We start from the raw sequence: 15501 nt of genomic DNA on the forward strand, positions 1-15501 counted from the left end.
AAGCATTTTTGAGTTGTTGTCCAAAAACTGGAAAATCCCCCCTTTTTTAATGAATAAAACCCCATAACTCAGAAATGTAAAATCTAAAATTTATAAAATTCTAAAGGGAGCTTACGGATTGATAATTTAGTCTTAGATGCAAGATTTTTTTATCAGTTGTTAGTGGCTTTGAACTAGCTGTCAGTAACTGAGAGTACTCTCAGATTTGTACTTAGTGTCTTTTTGTTGTTTGGATGTACAACTACCCGACCACGTCCACTTGTATTTGTATTTATCCATCTGATGAGTTTAGCCTCTTTCAACTGATTTTTATAGTTCTTTCTTATATTGTACTGTTACACCACTGTCCCAGGTTAGGGGAGGGTTGGGATCCCGCTAACATGTTTAAGCCCGCCACATTCTGTATGTACATGTATGTGCCTGTCCCAAGTCAGGAGCCTATAAAAGTGTAATTCAGTGGTTGTCGTTTGTTTATGTGTTGCATATTTGTTATATTTGTTCATTTGTTTTACATGTACATAAAATAGGCCGTTAGTTTTCTTGTTTGAATTCTTTTACATTGTCATTTCTGGGCCTTTGATAGCTGACTGTGCGGTATGGGCTTTGCTCATTGTTGAAGGCCGTACTGTGACCTATAGCTGTTAATTTCTGTGTCATTTGGTCTCTTGTGCATGTGTGGAGAGTTGTCTCATTGGCAATCATACCACATCTTCTTTTTTATATTTACATCAACAGATATAAAAAATTCACCAAAGTCAAGGTGAGACAACAAAACTTAGTTGTAAGATCTCTGAAATTTTTTACAGGGTACGAGTTTTTCTCATTGTTGGAGATTGTACGGTGACAGTAACACCTGTAACTGCTTAAACCCATTTCTTATGCACTTTAGTTTGATAAACTCACTGAATATCATACCACATCTCCTTATTTTTATATGCATTACAATTTACATGTGCATGTAATTGTAAATATATATATATCAGAACAAAATTCATTGCGTCACTTTTATTTATGCATCCTTTGGCACAATACAAGTTCTAAAATTACACAACATAAAACAACTAAATGTTATTTCAGATGAAAGTTTGATTCAGTTCCATTCATAGGATTTATTAGAATTTTGTATGTTTTGCCAAGTCCAATAATTCGCTCTATGTGACATAGAGACATAGTTGACTAAACCACCAGGTGTCGAACATTCAAGAATTTTCAGTGTTTCTGTTTTTATTTGATGAAAAGGTTGCCTGAGCTCTAGGAGCTTTAGGTTTTATCACAGGATATTCTGTGCTGTCAATAATAATCCAAGTCGTAGGAAACTTTAATTTGAAGTTGGATGGTGAAAAATACCTGACTAAACCACTAGATGGCCAAGTGTTAGCCTCACACCACTGTTTAGACATAAAAACAATCCATGTATACACAATATTCTTAAAACTAGATTCAATCTAGAATCTAGACAGTTCAAAGTTGGTTGTATGATGCCTCAATTTCATCAAAGTCATAAAAAAACTGATTTTCAACTGACACCCTATCAATTTGAAAATATATGTATCTCAAACAATGTGCTGCTGGTCCAAGTGTGGTCAAAACAAATAAAAATTTAGTATACAACTCTAAACCGGTATAAAAATGCATGGCTGTGTCACGTATCTTCATTTCAAAATTCTCTGCTGAAAACATAGGCATTGATGGTGTTTGCGTAATTCCATCTGTGAAGCTCAACATTAGCTCGGCAGTTGGTGGTGGACAGTCATAAATCCTTTCTGCAGTATGAATGACTCCTTCAGGAAAACCAACTTTACAATCAAAACTTTCCTCTAGATTTCTACTACAATATTCATCAAGTTTATTTCTTTTGTTTTCACAGGAAACTGCCCTGATTTTTCTTTTTGCGGACGATTCAGTCTCTTGCTTGGTCCAGGAAAATAGGCTGGGAATTGCAGTAGACTTAAGTCTCTGTATGGTGGGTTTGCGCCCTGAAAAAGGTTATAAAACATTAGTTTTTTTATAATTAAATGAACTTCCATTAGCAATGTATACTTTGTACTACCTGGCGAAATATTAACTAGATTTATTCATTACAATCTGGATAAAACTATGTTTGCCTGATTCAATGTATGTTATGTAAATCCAAAGGACAAACAATGAGAGACTTATGCAACAAACGTACATTGTTTGTACCTAAATAACTATAATATAGATGAGAGCATGTCATTGTTTTGTTCCTGTTAACATTGTCATTGATATTTTTCAAGAAAGTCTATGAGGCATAGCTTATGCATTCCTGTCATTACTACATTAGCATAATTACTGCTAAAATAATTCTCAGTATGATATACCTCTTGTAAGAAATCATTATAATTGTAGCAATCACCAAAAAATCTCAAACAGATCACATTGAATCGTAATTCAAAAAATTATGACGTCTTGAATTACCCACCCCCTTTTATTCTAAAACGATAATTGCGGTTGTAAACAGACTTTGGTTTATTCGCATGGCGATTACATATATAACTATATATTTCACAAAGAAAATAGAGTTTTACCATGAATAGTTTCCTGCACGTAGTCTTTTTCAGTAAAACGTGCCTTGCAAACAACAGCTGATTGAGATGGACTCCACGATATCATCGTGTTCTCGTCCAATCTGCGTATGGGCCATGGCGTTGATCCAACTTTTCCTTCTTTTTAAGTCATTTGGAAATGCATGTCCTCCTCTTAAATGACATCCAGGTACACAACAACAAGTACTTATCATCGTTAATTAAAAATATAACTGAAATAGTTGCACAGTGCAGAAACCGGAAGTAGAGGAACAGGATCCGCTACCACGGCGCCACATATTCAGGAACGATAATTTGCTACTTTATATAACTGCGAAAATAACGTTAGACGGGTTCACGTGCATAAACAGAAATGCGCTTTTAATTGTATAATATAATTCATGTTCAGTCGACCTTTAATTATTATATCAACGACTGAAATGATTTATAAACATCTAGATTGCAGATAACACTCGAAATTAACCCGAGCTCTTTCCACACGGAATTCAAATAATTCTAGTTTGTCAATCGGTTGACTGCTTATAATGCAAAATACTAATATATCAAAAGTTTTTAAAACTAACTAAACACAATGATCGTTTCTCTATTTCCCAATGTAAATGAAATGAAACAAAAAACATTTTATATCGCAATAAGAAGAGGAGAGAATTCAACATTTCCGGATCTACTTGGTGTCTAATGACCCCCCACGGAGATAAGTTGGATATCGCGGAAGGAAGGATTAACCCGGCAACTAGAAAGGCATTAAAGCACTGCCTTTAAAAATCTAAATACATGGTTAGATTCAGCATATCAAAGAACCTCGTATATTCAATTTTTGTTGAAATCAAACAAAGTTTAATTTTGGACCCCAATTTGGACCAACTTGAAAACTGGGCCCATAATCAAAAATCTAAATACATGTTTAGATTCAGCATATCAAAGAACCCCATATATTCAATTTTTGTTGAAATCAAACAAAGTTTAAATACTGGACCCTATCTTGGACCAACTTGAAAACTGGGCCCATAATCAAAAATCTAAACATATGTTTAGATTCAGCATATCAAAGAACCCCAAGAATTCAATTTTAGATGAAATCAAACAAAGTTAAATTTGGACCCTTTTGACCTCAATATGAACCAATTTGATAACGGGGTCCACAAATAAAAAATCTAAATACATGGTTAGATTCAGCATATCAAGGAACCCCATATATTTGAAAACTGGACCCAAAATTAAAAATCTAAATACACTGTTGGATTCGGCATAACAAATAAATAAATGTGATCAAAGATTTACAACTCTAATGCGCCATACTGTGCAATTAAAGATTTCTTCTTGAAATTTTTCAATATTTGAAATTTGAAAAAAAAAATAATATTTGAAGAATAATTTTTTTAATTTCTGAAATCTGAAATGAGAAAAAATTGACCCCCCACAATTTCTTTTTACCCCCCCCCCCCCCCCCCCCTTTTTCCCCCCAAAAATTCTTTCCCTCAAGATATGGTCATAATCTCAATTCAAATTTCCAATGGAGTTGGCAACCATAATTACCCATTTAAATTTACCATAGTGCTAACTTAATCTATTTTAAAATAGAATTAAAAATATAGTGTCAAATCTTTCATATGGATTTTTTTGTAAAAAAAAAGATGCAACATTTGCAGATATTTTTACTGGTCTTCCTTTATAAATATGCATTTCTTTAAACATAATTTAAAAGCAGTGTAAGGGAAGTTACCAAAACGTTGTATTTGTATTACCTCCCTTACACTGTTTTAAATTATCTTTATTGTTCATTAACCATTACTTTATACATAATTTAAAAGCAGTGTACGGGAGAAAATTTCAATGATGTATTTGATTTATCTCCCTTACACTGCTTTAAATTATGTTTTGTACTAAAGTATTTGTCCATTACCCAGGACAACCTTGTTTTTCCCCCTAATTCCTAAACTGTTTGAGCCATAACCCCCCAAAGCAAATCCTAACCATCCCTTTGTGGTATGGAAACTTGTAGTATAATTTCAGAGAGATCCATACACCGTTCCACAGTTATTGTCTGGAAACTAGAAAATGCTTATTTTTGGCCCCTAATTCCTTAACTGTTGGTACCATAACCCCCAAAATCAATCCCAACCATTCTTTTGTGGTATTTAACCTTATGGTCAAATTTCAAAAAGATCCATTTACTTAAACTAAAGTTAGAGTGCGAAAACCAATGTGTCTTCGGACGACGACGACGCCGCCAACGTCATACCAATATACGACCACAAAATTTTTTTGCGGTCGTATAAAAATAACATGATTAAAGGAATAACGCAAACAAATAAAAGAAGAATTGGTGTCCATAATACACAATTCCCCAATCACACTATCACATTTCCAGATTCAGCGATCCACAAAATCTTGGTGCAAACTCCTTATTTAGCAAACATTAAAAAAAAAAATTAAAGTTGAATTTGTGTACAAAGTTTCAAGTTTTATTAATATGACCACAACTTCAGTGTTATCTACTGTATACCAAAACTTTAAACTCATAGATAGCACAGAGAAGCAGACACATAGACAGTTAAACAAAATGCGCAATTGTAACTTTTTTTCATTTACAATATTTTCAAATCGAAAATATAAGATTAAAAAGTCACCAGCTGAAATTACTCAACCATCATGGAAGAGAGGTAATGTGTATACTAAATTAGTAATCAGAATTTTTTTTCAAAAGCAACATGCTCAATGAAAAGTATGTGTCAAGATTTATGCTGGGCAAAACCAGATGTTTGGTGCCATATACTGTATCAAAAGATATGACTTGTAATTGCAGAGAAAAATAACACGAAACTTGTTACAGACAGATATACAGAGGAAAATTAGTATTCTCCTCTCCTTTGGAGCGTAGTATAAAAAATCAATGTTAAATGTTACCAAATACTCTGCCTGGTGTTCCTGATACCACATGTTGACCATAATCCAGTTTTCTGATGTCTTCGCCAATGTTTGTTCCTCCAATACAGGAATGGCATTGTACATTCATGTAATCCCCCAAAGCTAGAATAACCTGAAATAAACATGATGTGTCAAGTCATACATTGTATCTTCTTCAAGTTTCAAATAATTTCTTACATTAGAAAAACAAGCAATCTGAGAGTATTGCATGGCAATACATAGTCCCCTACCGGTCAAAAATTAATTGTACTGGAACAAAATGCTAACTTGATCTATAACTTGTCATGACCATAACTCTGCAAAAAATCATCAAATCGAAACAAAATTCAAACTTGGTCTGTAACTTGTCATGATAAAACTATATACCAATTATCAAATCAATATCTTCAAGCATGACGAAAAAAAGTGCGGAAAACTGATTATTTGAGTGAATTTTTTAAGTCCAAGGACCATAACTCTGCACAAAATCATCAGACCGGAACAAAATTCGAACTTGATCGGAGTGCAAACCTAAAGTCCCCTTTCGACGGTCGACGGTACGGGACTAAGAATTAAGACATGATCATGAATAACCAGTTTTAAATAAGACGAGAAAAATACCGTAGAGACATTCAAAACTCATTAGTAGAAAAGAAACTGATAACACCATGGCAAAAAAGAAAAACAACAGTGTAAGATTACATTACTTTTAAGCAAAAATGTCCTTCTGTCAATATACAAAATTGAATTCAATCAAAATTGTTGCTTGGCCTATAATGAAAACTGACATATTAAATTCATTAATGCAAAAAATATATTATGCTATGAATTTGAAACACTCATATATTTTGAACTTGAAGAAAAATATTTCCCCAATAAAAACTAAAAGTGTAATACCAATTACACATATATTTTGCATATATTTTAATATCAAATACCAATATCATATTAACACTCATCATTTAAAACTTAACTGACAAGGCTACCTTCTGTATTTGTGTAGCAAGTTCTCTGGTAGGAGATAATATTAATGCTTGTGTTTCTCTAACTTGTGTGTCCAGACATTGTAGAATGGATATGGAAAATGTTGCTGTCTTTCCTGTTCCAGACTGAGCTCTAGAAAAAAAAAATGTTTATCTTATAAATGTAGAATGCACCATGTACTCAACATTTTTTGGACAAGGATAGTCAGAAATTCTTAGAGAAACCATATCCATTTTTTTTCATTCTTTAAGACTTTTTAATACAAACCAACATGACAAGAGTCATATTTAGATTCACTTTTTGGTTAAAACTTTTGAAATTAAATGTTAGTAAATTTAATTGATTCAGCTGATAATAATTTCAATGCATCTTTGTAGTCATCAGTTCAGAAAATGATGAGCCCAGTCTTTTCTTTTGTGGACACTTAGACTTGTGTTAGTGAGAATCCAGAATGCATATATACATGTGTATTAAAAAAAACTGAAATTTAAGCAAATCAAATAATTTAGTTAAACCAACATAACATGTTCTTAAAAAAAATCTTACATCTATCTGATAATAGATACATTTTATTTAATAACAATACAGATATTTTATTTTTTAAGAAGTATCTGATAATTAGTACATTTTATTTAATAACCATACAGATTTTTTTATTTTTACGAAGTAAAATAAGATAAGATCCAATTCACTTATTTCTTAATTTTGAAAATGTAAAGTAAATTACAAAATGTATAGAAGAATTGCCCTGAAAGCTCCTGGTACTAATATGTCTTTTGATTGAGTTAAGCCATTTAAATTGATATTTTATAGTGTGTCTTTCTATGTTGTGATGTTACACTATTGTTTCAGGTAGGGTGAAGGTTGGCGCCTATTAAAATGTTTAAACCCACTGCATCTGTTTGCACCTGTCCTAAGTCAGGAACCTGATGTTCAGTGGTTGTCGTTTGTTGATGTGGTTCATAAGTGTTTCTCGTTTCTTGTTTTTTATATAGATTAGACCGTTGGTTTTCCTGTTTGAATGGTTTTACACTAGTCATTTTTGGGGCCCTTTATAGCTTGCTGTTCAGTGTGAGCCAAGGCTCTGTGTTGAAGGCCGTACTTTGACCTATAATGGTTTACTTTTACAAATTGTGACTTGGATGGAGAGTTGTCTCATTGATACTTATACCACATCTTCTTATATCTAAGTATAGGGTGTATACCAAAGAATTCAGTTAGTCTGACTTACTGTGCAATAACATCTCTTCCTTTAACAATAGGTTTGACAGCTCTTTGTTGAATAGCTGATGGTTTCTCAAATCCTACAAATATAATATCATGAAAAATAAAGTTTTGATATGAATTTCTGCTCTGGAATGTACATTACATGTCCTAAATATACAAAATTTCTTTCTGTTACAATCATATATATGTAGCTATTGATCCTCATCATTTTACCCAAGGTTAGAATTCATTGAATTCCTGAAAGTTCTGAATTTATGTAGATACAAGTTTAATTAGTCATTGTTAGTGAATGTGTGTGTGGTTCCTCTTTTATGCTAAAACAACTAAATTGATAAGTTACATATGATACATGCATACAAAATATTTTAAACATTCTGAAATAATTTTATATACTACATGTATATTTTGAAAAAAATTTCACTTCAACTTAGTCAAACTTATCTTCTAAAACTACAACAACATATTTAGAACATGAGCTACAAAAGTAATGATAAATTAGAGGTAAACTATAAGAAAAGGGTACTTGCATACCAAACTAGAGGCTCTCAAGAGCCTGTGTTGCTCACCTGTATTTGGAAATCATGTAAAATAAGGTTAAAATCATAATTAATAGTATTAGATATTAAACACATGTTAGATATTATAATGATATCTAAGATAATAACAAAAACTGCAAAATTTTTGTAAAATTACTAAATCAGGGGCAGCAACGGGTTGTTGGATTCGTCTGAAAATTTCAGGGCAGATAAATCTAAATCTGATGAACATTTTTGCCACCTGTCAGATTTGCTCTAAATGCTTTAGTTTCAGAGATATAAACCAAAAACTGCATTTTACCAATATGTTCTATTTTTTACCAAGTCGGCCATGATGGTTGGAAGGCGGGGTCATCGCACAAATTTTTAAACTAGATACCCTTAAATGATTATGGCCAAGTATGGTTAAATTTGTCTCAGTAGTTTCAGGGAAGAAGATTTTTGTAAAAGATTACAAAAAATTGTTAAAAATTGACTATTAAGGGCAATAACTCCTAAAGGGGTCGACTGACAATTTTGGTCAAGACAACTTATTTGTAGATCTTACTTTGCTGAACATTATTGCTGTTTACAGTAATCTCTATCTATAATAATATTCAAGATAATAACCAATAAAATGCTTCGCTGGGGCGCAGCTTGATACGACCGTAGAGGTCGAACCCTGAACAGTTGGGGCAAGTATGGACACAACATTCAAGCTTGATACAGCTCTGAATTTGGATTGTTATTAAATATTTGACACAGCATAGGTTTCTGACACAGAAAGAATGTGGTCTAAGAACTTGAATTTTTTTAATTTACCTATTATGGTCCAATGTCCAAAATCAAAATACATGGTTAGATTCAGCATATCAAAGAACCCCATATATTCAATTTTTGTTAAAATCAAACAAAGTTTAATTTTGGACCCCAACTTGGACAAACTTGAAAACTGGGCCCATAATCAAAAATCTAAACACATGTTTAGATTCAGCATATCAAAGAACCCCAAGAATTCAATTTTTGCTAAAATCAAACTAAGTTTAATTTTGGACCCTTTGGACCTTAATGTAGACCAATTTAAAAAACGGGACTTAAAATTAAAAATCTAAATACACGGTTAGATTTGGAATATCAAAGAACCCCAATAATTCAATTTTTGATGAAATAAAACAAAGTTTAATTTTGGACCCTTTTGACCTCAATATGAACCAATTTGATAGCGGGGCCCACAAATAAAAAATCTAAATTCATGGTTAGATTCAGCATATCAAAGAACCCCATATATTCAATTTTTGTTGAAATCAAAAAAAGTTTAATTTTGGACCCCAACTTGGACCAACTTGAAAACTGGGCCCATAATCAAAAATCTAAACACATGTGTAGATTCAGCATATCAAAGAACCCCAAGAATTCAATTTTTGTTGAAATCAAACAAAGTTTAATTTTGGACCCCAATTTGGACCAACTTGAAAACTGGGCCAAAAATCAAAAATCTAAATACATGTTTAGATTCAGCATATCAAAGAACCTCATATATTCAATTTTTGCTAAAATCAAACAAAGTTTAATTTTGGACCCTTTGGACATTAATGTAGACCAATTTAAAAAACAGGACCCAAATTAAAAATCTAAAAACATGGTTAGATTTGGCATATCAAAGAACCCCAATAATTCAATTTTTGATGAAATCAAACAAAGTTTAATTTTGGACCCTTTTGACCTCAATATGAACCAATTTGATAGCGGGGCCTACAAATAAAAAATCTAAATACATGGTTAGATTCAGCATATCAAAGAACCTCATATATTCAATTTTTGTTGAATTCAAACAAAGTTTAATTTTGGACCCCAATTTGGACCAACTTGAAAACTGGGCCCATAATCAAAAATCTAAATACATGTTTAGATTCAGCATATCAAAGAACCCCATATATTCAATTTTTGTTGAAATCAAACAAAGTTTAATTACTGGACCCTATCTTGGACCAACTTGAAAACTGGGCCCATAATCAAAAATCTAAACACATGTTTAGATTCAGCAAATCAAAAAACCCCAAGAATTCAATTTTTGTTAAAATCAAACTAAGTTTAATTTTGGACTCTTTGGACCTCAATGTAGACCAATTTAAAAAACAGGACCCAAAATTAAAAACCTAAATACACGGTTAGATTTGGAATATCAAAGAACCCCAATAATTCAATTTTAGATGAAATCAAACAAAGTTTAATTTTGGACCCTTTTGACCTCAATATGAACCAATTAGATAACGGGGTCCACAAATAAAAAATCTAAATACATGGTTAGATTCAGCATATCAAAGAACCCCATATATTCAATTTTTGTTGAAATCAAACAAAGTTTAATTTTGGACCCCAATTTGGACCAACTTGAAAACTGGGCCAAAAATCAAAAATCTAAATACATGTTTAGATTCAGCATATCAAAGAACCTCATATATTCAATTTTTGCTAAAATCAAACAAAGTTTAATTTTGGACCCTTTGGACATTAATGTAGACCAATTTGAAAACTGGACCCAAAATTAAAAATCTAAATACACTGTTAGATTCGGATGAGAAAAAATTGGCCCCCCACAATTTCTTTTTATCCCCCCCCCCCCCCTTTTTCCCCAAAAAAAATTCTTTCCCTCAAGATATGGTCATAATCTCAATTCAAATTTCCAATGGAGTTGGCAACCATAATTACCCATTTAAATTTACCATAGTGCTAACTTAATCTATTTTATAATAGAATTAATAAAAATATAGTGTCAAATCTTTCATATGGATTTTTTTGTAAAAAAAAAAAGATGAAAACATTTGCAGATATTTTTACTGGTCTTCCTTTATAAATATGCATTTCTTTAAACATAATTTAAAAGCAGTGTAAGGGAAGTAACCAAAACGTTGTATTTGGATTACCTCCCTTACACTGTTTTAGATTATCTTTATTGTTCATTAACCATTACTTTATACATAATTTAAAAGCAGTGTAAGGGAGATAATTTCAATGATGTATTTGATTTATCTCCCTTACACTGCTTTAAATTATGTTTTGTACTAAAGTATTTGTCCATTAACCAGGACAACCTTGTTTTTCCCCCTTTTTTGCCCCTAATTCCTAAACGGTTTGAGCCATAACCCCCCAAAGCAAATCCTAACCATCCCTTTGTGGTATGGAAACTTGTAGTATAATTTCAGAGAGATCCATACACCGTTCCACAGTTATTGTCTGGAAACTAGAAAATGCTCATTTTTGGCCCCTTTTTGGCCCCTAATTCCTTAACTGTTGGTACCATAACCCCCAAAATCAATCCCAACCTTCTTTTTGTGGTATTTAACCTTATGGTCAAATTTCAAAAAGATCCATTCACTTAAACTAAAGTTAGAGTGCGAAAACCAATATGTATTCGGACGACGACGACGCCAACGTCATACCAATATACGACCACAAAATTTTTTTGCGGTCGTATAAAAACTGCAAAATTTCCTTAAAATTACCAATTCAGGGGCAGCAACCCAACAACAGGTTGTCAGATTTGTCTAAAAATTTCAGGGCAGATAGATCTTGACCTGATAATCAGTTTTACCCTATTTCAGATTTACTCTAAATGCTTTGGTTTCAGAGATATAAGCCAAAATCTACATTTTACCCCTATGTTCTATTTTTAGCCATGGCGACCATCTTGGTTGGTTGGCGTGGTCATCGGACACATTTTTTAAACTAGATACCCTAATGATGATTGTGGACAAGTTTGGTTAAATTTGGCCCAGTGGTTTCAGAGGAGAAGATTTTTGTAAAAAGCTAACGACAACGGACGCCAAGTGATGAGAAAAGCTGTGTACAGGTAAATATCAACTACTGAACAGATCTTCATTGACTGTAAGCAAATCATCTGAACAGTATTGAATTTACTGCAGTGATTAAGTCTGAAATTGACTGAAAGACCGTACTCGACATGCTTGACTCAATCATTTATTTTGTTCAGTCCTTTAAGAGTTGTCAAAATTGTTTTACTAGTCATGACTATAGCTAGCTAACAGACACTTCTTCTATCACAGGTAATACCTGCTTCATAATCATAAATGGGGAAAACTTTTTTTACTATCAGCTGCTCTTGCGCATTACCCTGTTCCTAATCTTGTTTTTAAATGCTGCAATGTTGAAAGTCATGCGATTTCCCAAAACTTTGTATATCTGATTACCAAAAATGAATAATGACAACAATACAATGAAAATAAAAATTGTATTATGAATTTATGGACTTAGTACTCTTTCACACTCACAGGTAGTCCAAAAAATTATGACATCTTGAAAGGCTTTTATATTTTTTTGCTTTGACACCTTACAGCGACGTCATAAGATATAACGCCGAACTCATATTTTCAGTTGGACTTTGAGAGAGAATTTACTGCTTTATTAAAATGTTTAGCTGATTTCTCCTTTAGATGCTGTACTTTAGGAGTATAAAATATACTTTTGCACCAAACTCGGTAAAATTTACAAAATATAAAATAAACATTCCGGAAACTCGGGTCTGTCAAATTTTACTGAGTTTGGTGCAAACATTCATTTCATTCTCTCCTAAAAATAAATCAGATAAATGTTTTTAAAAGAGCAGTAGATAATCGTCCGCCTTGGATGGAATTGTAACTTATTTTATCATTTCTTTAGGGAATTATTGAGAATATTTTGTGCAATCAAACACATAAAAGGTAAGAATTTGTATATATGCAAAAATTTCTAGCCTTCAATGAAAATTTTATGGCTAAATTGGGTCTCAAAGTTGAGAGCAAAAATTTCTAGCCTTCAATGAAAATTTTATGGCTTAATTGGGTCTCAAAGTTGAGAGCAAAATTCTCTCTCAAAATCCAACCAAAAAAAATGTCTTTAGATTTATGACGTCACTGTAAGGCATCAAAGCAAAAAAATATAAATCCTTTCAAGATGTCATAATTATTTGAGGGTCTTAATGGGGGTACCTTCATGACGAATAACGGTAAAAAAAATTGGCCAAATGACCTTAACTGTAATTTTTGGTGCATAACGATAAAATGTACACTTTCTTTAACAGTGTTCCCGCCTGCCCTAAATAGAAGGGCGGCCCGCCCTTGGTGCCCTTACCCCCGCCCTTCTGCCCTCCAAAGTAAAAGAATGCCCCCCTCTTCCTTTTCAAAAAAATAAAATTTCCAAATTTCATGCCTACCGGCGTTTCCGGTAAAATTGTTACCTGATTGTGTAACACTAATTAACTGACAATGGGATTAAGTTAAATACCTAATGCTTTGGCAGTTTTATCACCTTTGTTAATGACTGTTTACTGCTAATTAGTGGATTTAAGATAATTGAACAAATACTAGATATTTAATACAGAATGAAATGTCCACATGTTATCCATTTTGTAATGTTTATTTACAGCATGTACACCATAAAAAATTTATTTCAGTAGGCATAAAATAAAAAATAAAATCTTAAACAATTTTAAAGGCATACATAGTTTTGACTTAATTGGTAAAAAAAATGTTTTGTTTCATAACCATGAGTATGAAATTTAAAGAAGAATCAAAGAAATTTGTACTTTGAACATAACAAGATTCACTTCCTGTTTTACTTCTTGTATTTTATAATCCTCCTGACATATGAGCACTCAACAAATTTATTTTTAACAATGATGGAGAAAAAAGTAACTGTTTATACCTTCTGCAATATATTATTGCATCAATATAATATGATCATCTCCTGTCTCACCTGTCATATTTATAAAACTCCTTACTGAGGAGCACTTTGGTGTGCACTTAAAAATACTTTTTTGTTACAATTCAAATGATAATAAATAACTCTCAATAACATATATACTATATGTTTGAACAAGTAATTTAAATGTAGATTATTTAATTACATTAAACATTCAATTTTGCATGTATAACTCCATCTTTCAAAACTACTTGTTTATTTTGGTATAAGTTATAAATATTGAAATTTCTGATGATTATTTTCCTTACCAAATGTACAAGTTTGTTTAGAATAACATCAAAATGATATGCTTTGCTTCATGGTATGATAATTTGATAAAAAAAATTCTTTCTGGAACCAACATCAAGAACACATTAATTTCTAAATATGGTTTAAATACAACTAATGTTCTCCAGCTGAGCCTAGCAATATTCAAGGTAATTTATACACTGTCCAACATTGCCCTTAAAATCTGGGTTAAAACGCTAAAGTGCCCTTTCAGACAACTAGCACCCTTCTGCCCTAAGATTCAAGCTGGAACACTGTTTAAGGTTTGCAGGAATGAAAAAAAATGCCCATCAAAATCCAAAAAATATTTTATCTTTCTGAAACACAAAATGCATTTAACTTTTATATATCTAGTGGATACCAGGACTTAAAACTTTCCAAACTGCACAGGTTAGTCTGTACTCAGAGTAGTTTTTGAGGTCTACACAGCCATTTTTGTCCATTTGTTATGATGAACCTTAAGACGATAAAAAGATCGACTGATTTTGACAAATCACGTTAATTTTTTTCCAATAACGATAATTATTTGAGACCTCTGATGAATCACAATTAGGATATTTTGACACTGTAAAATTTTAACCAATTTGATGCTAACGGTAGCCGAAAATGACCGTTTGACGTCTTATTTGGACTAACTCACAGGCAACGCACGACTCATATTAGTAGATAATTACTGACGTGATCCTCTCTAAAATTGAGACTTGTCTCATATACCTTATGTTTTTGGTTTATTGGAACCTATAGTCAACAAAATGCATGAACTTAAGGGCCAAAGAAACGATTAACCCAAGATGACTGAACGACACAAATACATAATTTTACGTTTATAGTATACTGTAATAAAGTCATGTATATACCGTAAGCATATATTCCTCGAAGTAGTTCTTCTCTCAGGCCCATGTTATCAAACGTTGGTGTAACATCAACCTCTTCACTAGTTTCAAATTCAACATTTTTAAGATCCTCGGTCATCACGCGTCTTCCTGCCATTTTGCAAATTTCTTGATCAGTGTCAATATTTTTCTTGTAATTCATCATTTTGTTTCATTTATTTTAAGCGCGCAATAGATTATGACTTTTAATAGAAAAAATCAAAGCGCTAGAGCACAGTAGGCCTAAGACTTACAATAAATAAAGCAAGTGCTGCTGATTTTTAAGGATTTCTACTTCTACTTCTACCGGTTAGTGACCACCGTCATCATGTTGACTATTCTGTCACTTTTGGGTGTGCGCAAATATAATTTTGATTAAAGTAACAAACAAAAAAAGGAGCTATACAA

General features: G+C 32.3%; 2 protein-coding genes and 1 long non-coding RNA gene across 3 annotated transcripts in view; 1 reads left to right on the top strand and 2 right to left on the bottom strand.

The window, feature by feature from the left end:
* LOC127738723 (uncharacterized) overlaps nucleotides 1-11788 on the top strand; it is a 42995-nt gene extending 31207 nt beyond the window's left edge. The window contains exon 2 of the long non-coding RNA XR_008000152.1: nucleotides 11266-11788. This is a non-coding gene — a long non-coding RNA (uncharacterized LOC127738723). The remainder of the gene's footprint in view (nucleotides 1-11265) is intronic.
* Nucleotides 1-15223, bottom strand: part of LOC127738698 (eukaryotic initiation factor 4A-III) — a 30816-nt gene extending 15593 nt beyond the window's left edge. The window contains exons 1-4 of the mRNA XM_052250037.1: nucleotides 15079-15223; nucleotides 7687-7759; nucleotides 6458-6587; nucleotides 5472-5604 (exon numbers count right to left, since the gene is read on the bottom strand). Of these exons, the coding sequence (XP_052105997.1) occupies nucleotides 5472-5604; nucleotides 6458-6587; nucleotides 7687-7759; nucleotides 15079-15211 (469 nt within the window). The 5' untranslated portion in view covers nucleotides 15212-15223. The remainder of the gene's footprint in view (nucleotides 1-5471; nucleotides 5605-6457; nucleotides 6588-7686; nucleotides 7760-15078) is intronic.
* On the bottom strand, nucleotides 991-2878 carry LOC127738708 (uncharacterized). The gene is made up of 2 exons (XM_052250054.1): nucleotides 2547-2878; nucleotides 991-1976 (listed from the first exon to the last, which is right to left on the bottom strand). The coding sequence occupies exons 1-2, from the start codon at nucleotides 2629-2631 to the stop codon at nucleotides 1462-1464; spliced, it is 600 nt and encodes a 199-aa protein (XP_052106014.1). The 5' UTR covers nucleotides 2632-2878; the 3' UTR covers nucleotides 991-1461.
* Nucleotides 15224-15501: the final 278 nt, after the last annotated feature.

Source organism: Mytilus californianus, unplaced genomic scaffold (assembly GCF_021869535.1).
Source record: "Mytilus californianus isolate M0D057914Y unplaced genomic scaffold, xbMytCali1.0.p SCAF_4, whole genome shotgun sequence".
Taxonomy (NCBI): domain Eukaryota; kingdom Metazoa; phylum Mollusca; class Bivalvia; order Mytilida; family Mytilidae; genus Mytilus; species Mytilus californianus.